The sequence below is a fragment of the Musa acuminata genome, chromosome BXJ3-4, assembly GCF_036884655.1.
Source record: "Musa acuminata AAA Group cultivar baxijiao chromosome BXJ3-4, Cavendish_Baxijiao_AAA, whole genome shotgun sequence".
NCBI lineage: Eukaryota > Viridiplantae > Streptophyta > Magnoliopsida > Zingiberales > Musaceae > Musa > Musa acuminata.
This window is the reverse complement of record NC_088352.1, coordinates 44,192,399-44,201,600: the sequence shown is the minus strand read 5'-3', so window position 1 is coordinate 44,201,600 and position 9,202 is coordinate 44,192,399. Positions and strand designations below refer to the sequence as shown.

General features: G+C 41.0%; 1 protein-coding gene across 3 annotated transcripts; it reads right to left on the bottom strand.

The window, feature by feature from the left end:
* Positions 1–227: 227 nt before the first annotated feature.
* On the bottom strand, positions 228–6,781 carry LOC135580782 (cytochrome P450 86B1-like). 3 transcript variants are annotated; one of them, XM_065149851.1, is made up of 3 exons: positions 6,669–6,781; positions 1,731–3,232; positions 228–804 (listed from the first exon to the last, which is right to left on the bottom strand). In XM_065149851.1, the coding sequence occupies exons 2-3, from the start codon at positions 2,964–2,966 to the stop codon at positions 430–432; spliced, it is 1,611 nt and encodes a 536-aa protein (XP_065005923.1). In that variant the 5' UTR covers positions 2,967–3,232; positions 6,669–6,781; the 3' UTR covers positions 228–429. The 3 variants fall into 3 exon arrangements, with proteins under 3 accessions (XP_065005923.1, XP_065005921.1, XP_065005924.1); XM_065149849.1 differs by lacking the exon at positions 6,669–6,781 and having other exon boundaries at positions 1,731–3,460; XM_065149852.1 differs by lacking the exon at positions 6,669–6,781 and having other exon boundaries at positions 613–818; positions 1,731–3,460.
* Between the last annotated feature and the right edge of the window lie 2,421 nt (positions 6,782–9,202).

Sequence of the window (9,202 nt, the reverse complement as noted above, 5' to 3'; positions counted from 1 at the left end):
TGTGTTTATTTACCCTTCAAAAACCCTTCATTTAGACTATTATTTCGATCCAACGCATTAGCTCTGACTTCATATACTGAGAAATACTATGTGATTGTTTCTCTGTTTGACTGTGCTAAGCCTAAGAGATGCATGGTAGGTTTCAGTAAATAATTAATTAACCATTATGACCACCGAAGCCCTTTGTTTGAATGAGGATAGATAGATAGATATTAAATAAAAGTACAGACATTAAAGATATGATATACTTCTTGCTATCACGGTCACTCCAGTCTTGGGATACTACAGCATACTTTTCATACTTGCACGCGTCCAATATCGATCGCACAGAAACACACCAATACTACGACATACTTTTCACACTTGCACGGGTACTACGCCATTAGCTTGGCTTAATTCGTCTTCTCCACTCCTTTACTTCTCGGGGAGCTAAGCTTCGTCTCTCCGGCGGAGGGTGACCAGCAGGCCGTGCTTCATGTACAAGGTGAGCGCTATCTTGGGCTCCACGGGGTGGTCGGCCGCCACCTCCACCCGGTAGCGGTGCAGGATGGATGCGGTGACGAACTTCATCTGGTAGTAGGCGAAGTCCCGCCCCAGGCACAGCCGCAGCCCCCCGTTGAACGCCGGGAACTTGTACGCTGACTCGCTCACCAAGCGCCCATTCCTGAGCCACCGCTCCGGCTTGTAGTCCCTGCAGTCCTTCCCCCATATACTCTCCAGTCTTCCCATGGCGTAGACCGCGTAGAGCACCTTTGTTCCTTTCTTCACCACCGTGCCATCAGGGAACACATCGTCTTCCACAACCTGTCCACGCAACGCTGCATTACATGGACAGACAGACTGATAGATAGAGAGATCGATAGATAGAGAAGATGCAGCAGTTATTATGAGAGTGCAACAAACTATGGACTGTGTTGTTGACTTCTCCAAGTGTCATCATTCATGGTATATTTATTTCATTGTCAATAAGTTCAGATTTAAAGGCCAACTCCTCATGTCTAATTTGTGGTTGGCCTCTATCAATCAGCATCTTAAATTATTTATGTCTTAAAAATTAAAATATTTTTACTAATTTTGATAAAAGAGAGAAAAAAAAAACTCTACTATATTTCTCATTTTTTTTTCATATCTTGTATGTCCTTCTTTTTTTTTTTACTTAATATATTTTCTTTAAAAATATTTTTTATGATTTATATTTTTAATAAAAATAGATAATCATGTTTTATTTTAAAATTATCAAAAAAAATAAATTAAAATTTTGATCTTGTCTGACCGGCTGGTCTACTCGTCCAACCAGAGATCCAATGACTATGGCTGGCCTTTGACTTGACTTGACTTGACCAGCTTCTGAGAGTCTATTCTTGTGATAGACACGCGACTGTAATCTATTCTTGTGACTATGACCGGCTGATCTATTCTTGTGATAGACACGCGACTGTAATCTGTCACCAAAAACTTCTGAGAGTCAAAGATGGACACTAATTAGCTTTTAATCGCTTTCGTTCTTTCTCCTTATACCTTTCTTTTAAGATAAAATGAGACGAGAAGTGAGACCGAGAGAAGCAGAAATATATGTGCGTGTGTTGACGATCGACATAGCCGTCAGAGTCGATTTTTGGCTTCTTTTCTGTCGTCGATAGGTGTACGGAATTCTCTATTATTTCAATGTATATTGTCTGTAAAATAAGACTTCATATATAGATTATAATGTCTTGTAGTAGTAGTCGTACCTCCTTGTGGTCCACTGGCACTGAAGGATACAGTCTGAGAGACTCCCTCAAGGCTGCATGCAGATACTCCATTTTCTTCACTTCCTCTGGCTTGAACACCAACTCACCTTCTCCTTCTCCTTCCCCTTCCCTCTCAGCTATTATCTCCCTTAGTTCTTTGAGGATTCTGTCCTCCACCTCCTGGTGCTGGCTCAGCAGCCAGAAGAACCAGGCCAAGGCCACCGACGAGGTGTCGCGGCCGGCGAGTATGAAGTTGACGCATATGTCTCTCAAGAACTTGTCGGAGTATGGGTTCCCGGTTTCGTCACTTAGCTTCGTGAACGACGTCAGAATGTCGGATCTGGTTGCCTTTTCTGGCTCGCCCGATGCGAGCTCCTTCTTCCTCCTCCGGATCACCTCGTAGGCGAACTCGTCTACGCGGTATATGGACTGCCGGAGGCATCGCTCGATCCCGAAGTCGAGGTAGCGGAAAGCTTTCCATATGGACGTCGGAGTCAGGAAGCGTATGGTGGCTGCCTCGGTGGCGTTCTCGAAGGCCTTGGCGAAAGGTATCTCTGGCAGCCCCGGGCGCAGGCAGCCCGGGTCGGTGCCGAAGGCGATCATGCACACATTGTCGAAGGTCAGTCGCAGGAGCACGTCCTGGAGATCGAAAGGCTTCCGGTGCTCGTGGGCCTCCGCCAGCACCGGGAGGAGCCTCGAGTGGACGAGCTCCAACAGGGATTGCACCGTCATGGACCGGAACGCCGAGGAGTGAAACTCGAGGCTGGCGGTCTTGCGCTGCCCGCGCCAGGTCTCGTCGTCGGCGTTGAAGATGCCATCGCCCAGGAGATCCCGGAGCGTGTCGCGGAAGTACTCGCCCTTGGGATAGTTAGAGAACTTGGTCTTGAGCATGTGCTCCAAGTTTCGAGGGTCTGCGGTGATGACACAGTGAAGGTTGGTGAACCACGGGCCGCAGAAGATGAACGTGCCGCCCTGACGGTCGATCATGCAGGTGATCCACTCGTAGATGTCTTTGCGAAGGCCAAGGAGGAGGGACGGCAACATGCCGACCACCGGCCACACCGCGAGGCCACGAACCCTCCCTTGCCTCAGCGAGTGGATGGTCACAAATATGGAGATGGCAAAGAAGAGCTCCAAGACCTGGATCTCCGTCAAGATCCGAGCCATCTCCACATTAGCGGTGGTGGAAGCATTGGAGCTGTAGGAGAAGAGGGCGGTTTGGTTGCCGGAGTTCATGATGTCGACCTCTAGTTGAAGTCCGTTCGTTCTGATGGCACCACTGCCGAGATCAACGGTACATATAGGGGACGGGGGAGCAGGTAGGGAGTTCCTTGGCTTGCCTTCCTTCGTCTCCAGCCGTTCGATTGGTATGACTAAGAATCACCACAGATTAAATGTTGGTAGGAACCTGAAAAGCTCACATATCGGCCTTCTTTAAGGCCAATCGCTGGACACTGTACTAGGAAAAGGGAATCCTGATCTGACCAGTAGAGCGAAGAATCCTGTGGGGCAGCAAAGGAAGCGATGAAGATGGGGTGGGTGAGGCTGTCGCGGCATGAAAATGGTGTCGAGAGGATGGATACTTTATGTGGCATTGGGAAGGTTGTCAAACACAAGTGAGGGTTCATGCATTGCCTGTCAAAGGTTGTAGTAGTTTCCTACAGCTCCAGTTCTTTAGCTTTAATTGAGAACCACCCATTTCCAAGTTTTCTTGGTAAGCCATGTAAATTCTGGAATCATGTAGATGATCAAGTTCACAATTTATGCACCTCATAATAAAACCATCTTTTCTTAGGAAATCAAGTTTTTTTTCCTTTAGAAAATAGATAATCATATCGATGCGAGATCAGTCATCAAAATCGAATATCACCCTCAGGCTGACGTAGATGATGGTTGACACTGTCAAGTGAGTCAATGTTGCCTACGTGTGAGCAACCCTTTCCACATATTGAGAGAGATTAGATTGCTTACGCAACTCCAAGCTTCACATCTCAGCATTGATTCGAAGAAGATAGTCAAACCATAGCTACAGTATCGTTGGGAATGCTTCAGTTTAGAGAGGGTTTCTTGGTTGCGAGATGGTTGGGCAGTCGCCATTGAAGTCTCGTTGTTAATTCTGGAGGTTGAGATGGTTTTGTGGAAGAGAGAAGGCTGTCGATGCATCCCAAACCGAGGCTATCAAATATCTTTAATAGAGAGAATGAGACCCGACTCCCTAACCAGGCAACAGCGGTTGAGGATGTTGATGTATTTGGAGTATAGTTTTGGATGACATGTTTAGCCACACAACTTTCACACTGTCATCCATGAAAGTGTCACCTTAGCTGAATTTAGCAGAGGTGCTAAATGCCTTACACTCAATTATCAAATGAATGTGAGTAGAAGAAGTGCAATGCCATCTTATTTAATATTATATATATATATATATATATATATATATATATATATATATATATATATATATTATGCATTATGTATCTCGAACCTTGATCGGTCAAATCGTAAAGACGTAATGTTACCATTATACTAAGACTCGTCCTCTAAAAAATTCTGCTATATCAAAGAATTATTAAGAGGTTCATTAGTCGATCGGCCTTGTATGATATTTCTACTTCTAACAAAAAATGTTTGTTATAAAAAAATCTCATGATTATAGTAGATATGCTCATGAGAATGAAATCAGAATCTTTCTACCTTTTTAGCTTCTAATTCTATACACTACTGAGACATTATGGTGGTTAGTTCACACACAATTAATAGATCACACATTCTGCAAAGATATTTTTCTCATGAACATGATGATAAAAAATCATTCCACATGAAAACTACGCATTTACAGCAGTAGATAAGACATAAGCTGCTATTCAAGCTAAAGAATGCCTATATTTCACACTTAAATATGATGATGATGAGGACGATGATGATGACTTACCGTAAACATTTAGGCTGCTAAGATGTTCGATTTGGTCAATTTGGATACTCTTATGAGCAAAAAGAAAAGCACAAGTAATGTTATAAACTACACACACAACAGATGCTTGTTGATACTGTCTTTTTTTATTGTCCTGAACAAATAACTGTTTCTTCCTCTTTTTCTTAGTGATTTCTGCAGAGCTGTGCTCAGGAGTTGACAATGAACAATGTTTCAACCTTTGGCATCACGATAAGATTACTTCTTTATTTAGTTTTATATCGTTACTGAAATGATTGAGGCAATCTTTTTTTTTTTAGCTTGCAGGGAAACAAACAATAGGAAAATAGTCAGGAAAATGAAGTAATAATAAGAAGAAGTGTGCATCAAAAAACTGAAAGAGGATTGAATTGTAGGCAAGGAAGAATTAAGGAGGCACAGACAAGATTGGATGTTAGATCTTCAATGACGACTCTCCTTTTCTCAAACCCAGAAGCATTTGAGAGTGGGTTTGCAATATAATTGGGGTGCAGTTTACATGACACCAGCCGTATTGCAGGCAGGAGAACATTGATGGACCAACCAATCCTACTGACTGGGGAGGTGGATAGGCCACATTGAGATGATAAGCTCCATGAAGAGGAAGGATGCCTAAATGTTGATGCTTAGTTTCGATTAGGCCCATCTACTCTCCTTAATACTGTTGGTTATTTCATGGTTCATGAGGCCTAAACAGAGCCACCAGGCTGATGTAGCAACATACATCTTGGATGTAATGGAAGCTCAAGATCAAGATCGCATGCAATATCCAGTCAATGACATTTATACCTTGTGGTTTTGAGCTATTGATGTCTCTGTGTTTCTACTTGGGAATTGATGACTAAGAGAGCACTTTTAACTTTTTTATCATTATCATTCCATCTAAAAGCTTAAGCATTAGATGAGTCATAACCTATCCACTTGTATTCTTAAAACCTCTTCTCAAGAGAGGTTAGGCTTAGATGATATTTGATTCTATCAACTTGTATTCTTTTGATTTTTTTTTTTTTTAGATGATATTTTAGTCATAATATATCGACTTGTATTCTTTCGCTTTAGCTCCTCCTTAAATTCTTTATCTTCATCGTTCTATCATCTAACTTCAACGCCTACTTTTTGTGAGTATGTTTTTGAATCAATATCAACCGGTTTTCGATTTGAAAAGCAAAAAAAATTGATTTGTTTGGAAAACTTTAAGAATAATGTATCACGATTAATTAGTTAAGCCAAAAATTTAGGTATAGAAAATTATTTGTGTCGGTAATTTTCTATTTTTTCCAAGTCACTTCTTTCTTTCAATAATCACACTATCCTCGTATATCCATGCCTTTGTGCGAGCAAAATCTTCATTAGAATGAAAATCCGTAAAAAAAATAAAAAATTAGTAGATTGAAAAACAAATGACATGGAATTTTTTTAGCTTTCTCTCTATTTTAATAGCTTAATATTAGTTTTTATTTGTTTCTAATACTTCAACTATCCACCATCAATCTCTCACTAATTATTACTAACATGCATATATCAAATTGATCCCTTCCTTATGGGTTAAGTATGCTACCATTCAAATGAAAATGGAGTTAATCCACATTAAAATTTGTGACACTAAAATCTTACTGTTTCAAACAAATAGAAGTAATCCCTTTCTAACATGTTCTACAAAGTATGTGATTTAGTGTGGATTCATCCCCTTTCTAATGCTTTCATTTTGGAAAGGAAGCAACTTGCATTAATATGGCGCTTTAGATTAAAATCTCATATCCTAGAAAAGCTGGTGTCTTCAAGAGTCTTCTTCTCCGAACAAGTTCTCATTATTTTTTGCTTAGTGAATAAGAAGAGACGCTAATGGATGTTCTTGAGGGCGACCACTAGTACGATGGATGAAACATGAGGAGATGAGCTTGATGCCATGCTTCTGTATGATTAGCGTAAGAGCCAAGATGACTTGCAATTGGCTAAACTAAGAGCAAGGGATAACTCGAGACGAAAACCTGATACTGACTGTGTGATTGGCATAGGAAAGGTTGTAAGCCACCGCCTGCTCCTTGTAGTAGCAAACCCTCCCTAGTTCTTCTTCCTCCTTTAGCCCGAGTCTCATCTCCTTGATGCTGTACCTCGTCGATGCCACTGGCCCCCTCGTCGACTTGATTCATTTCACAGCCCACGCAAGTTGCTCAGCTGAATGCCTGCTTTCATGAGACATTCAATTTGGTGTTAGATGATCTGCATCTTCTTTTTAACAGGAGAACAGCCAGCTATCCATGTGTTAAAGAGACCAGAGATAATTAGGGTTTGGTGGTAGATGAAAGCAAGAAGACAGGGAGAGAAGTACTCGTTAGTAGAAAAAGAATGAAGTGACGCATACATAAAACCAATGTGACAAGGGAAGGAGAAGTTGGTGTTGGAGAACTCGACTGATTTCTGCATGATTGAAGATGATGTGCAGAGAAATGAATGCGTGACAAGATGCCATGAGATCCTGAGATCAGAAGGCCTCGTGTCTTCAATATGTTTTCTGGAAACGAAATGAAAGAGATGGAGAAAAGGATCTGAACCTGCAAGAGAGTAGCGAGTAAGAGAGATGATGTGCGGAAGTTCTCTCTGTGGAAATTATTCTCCACGTACTCCTCCTTTGCATGTATCTTCTCTCCTCTCATGCCATGACTCCTGAATCAAACCCCAGAAGATAAATCTACTAATGGTTTGCTGGGCCTTCCCCCTTCCCCTTCTTGCTTGAAGGACTTGATGCTTTACGCACCTCAAGGCTTTAAGCACTGCATTCTCAGCCTGCAGTAGTGAACGGAATCATTTCAAGCTTGCCGATTAATAGTACAAACCCAACTATGTACGAGAAGTTAGCAGTAATTAATGGCTCTATCGTTTTCTTTTTGATGTTCTTGGAGATAAGAATGGATAGATCTAAACGATCAGTATATGTGAAGATATCAGATTACCACGTAGGTAGCGACCAACACCGGCAGGGAACAACAAAAGCCGTGCCTGAGAGTGCAATCTAGTCCTATGATATGCCCTTGAACAGTGATGGGAGGCATTAGGGTAGATCAATGAAAGGTAGCAACAAAGAGCAAAGAGGAATACGGTCATATCCTCCTACCATCCTGCAATGAATAGATCTATGTAATCAATATATATAGCCATTAGTCTTGATCACAACCGGTGCATGACTCTATCACTTCGACAAGTGGTGACTGATACCGGCCCGGATCACGAAATGCCACGGCCGCGAGGGGAATCCGGACTTCTGATGCCCTTAACGTTGATGGGAGGCATCAGGGCACATCAATCGATTAGCAACAAAGAACAAAGAGGAACACAGTACTCATATCCTCCTCAGCATCTGTATCATGATACAACTGCAGGATGTCATGGTAATTCCCAAGAGAATCTTGTCCAAGTGAACATCGGATCATATCATCTCCAAGTGCATTTTGATCTCGTTAAACAAGGTGATGATTTTTCTTTCTTTTTTTGTTGTTGCAAATGATAAAATAAATAGTGAATACAAGATTTGATCCTAATACTTTTTGAAGATGAAGATCTTAATAGCCGCTTATTTTTTGAAAATAATAATAATAATAATGATATATTATTATAATTTTTAGAATTTATATATATGCCTTCTTCCATCTAACGAAACAAAAGAAAAGTAGAAAAAAAAGGCCAAAGGCTCCTTTGCTTTGATTTCAATTACATGACTAAAGTTAAAATTTAATGTTTTTGATGGGGAGCGCACAACTAATTAGAAGTTTTTTTATCGAAAGAAACTGAACCGATTTTAATCCCCTCAACTCATTTCCCCCATATTATTATTTTCCAACTTGGCATGCAGATCACGTGCCACATCAGCATTTTTTTTTAAATGGTACAGGTGGCGTGTCAGGAAGAGCAGTTGCCTTATTTCTAGGTGGCTTTGTCAGCACAAACAGGTGGCTCATTAATGTCGGGACTCCAACTACTTGCGATCCCCCGGAGACACTTCATGTCGTTCCGATAAAAGAAGTGACAGCTGCCTTGCCACAGAAAGGTACAGCAGCGTCGAAATCGTCCTATGGTGACTTAGGCCACGACTGCTTATTGCTCACCACTGATATCCAGTTCACTTATTGCTCACCCGTGAGAGCCATGTCAGGTTGTCGTAATTTTTACGTGACCAATCAGCTTAAGAGCCCCATTCGAGGGCTAATTAGTGGTTAACTATTGTCAGTATTTCGGTTTTTAAATTAAAAATTATATTGATATTTTTTAATTATAAAATAAAATATATAAATCTATTTACTTTAACATCATCGATTTTATCAATAAAAATATAAAAAAAAAAAAAATAACTTTAACATTTCAATTAGTGATAACGAACAATGTCGCTTTGCATCTATCTCAACGTCAACATAATTACATTGATGCAATTGTTAAATGACGAAAAGACCACTCGACATATGTATCTACGACTCTGTGTTGACACAAATGATAATGACTGTCACAACGTCTACTAGGAAGATGATGATTG

Bases quoted from the DNA above. Each gene is read 5' to 3' on its own strand.
- LOC135580782 (XM_065149851.1), bottom strand. From the start codon at position 2,966: ATGAACTCCGGCAACCAAACCGCCCTCTTCTCCTACAGCTCCAATGCT. The intron at 805-1,730 runs GTACGACTACTA...TTGCGTGGACAG, and splicing joins TGCCAGTGGACCACAAGGAG to GTTGTGGAAGACGATGTGTT.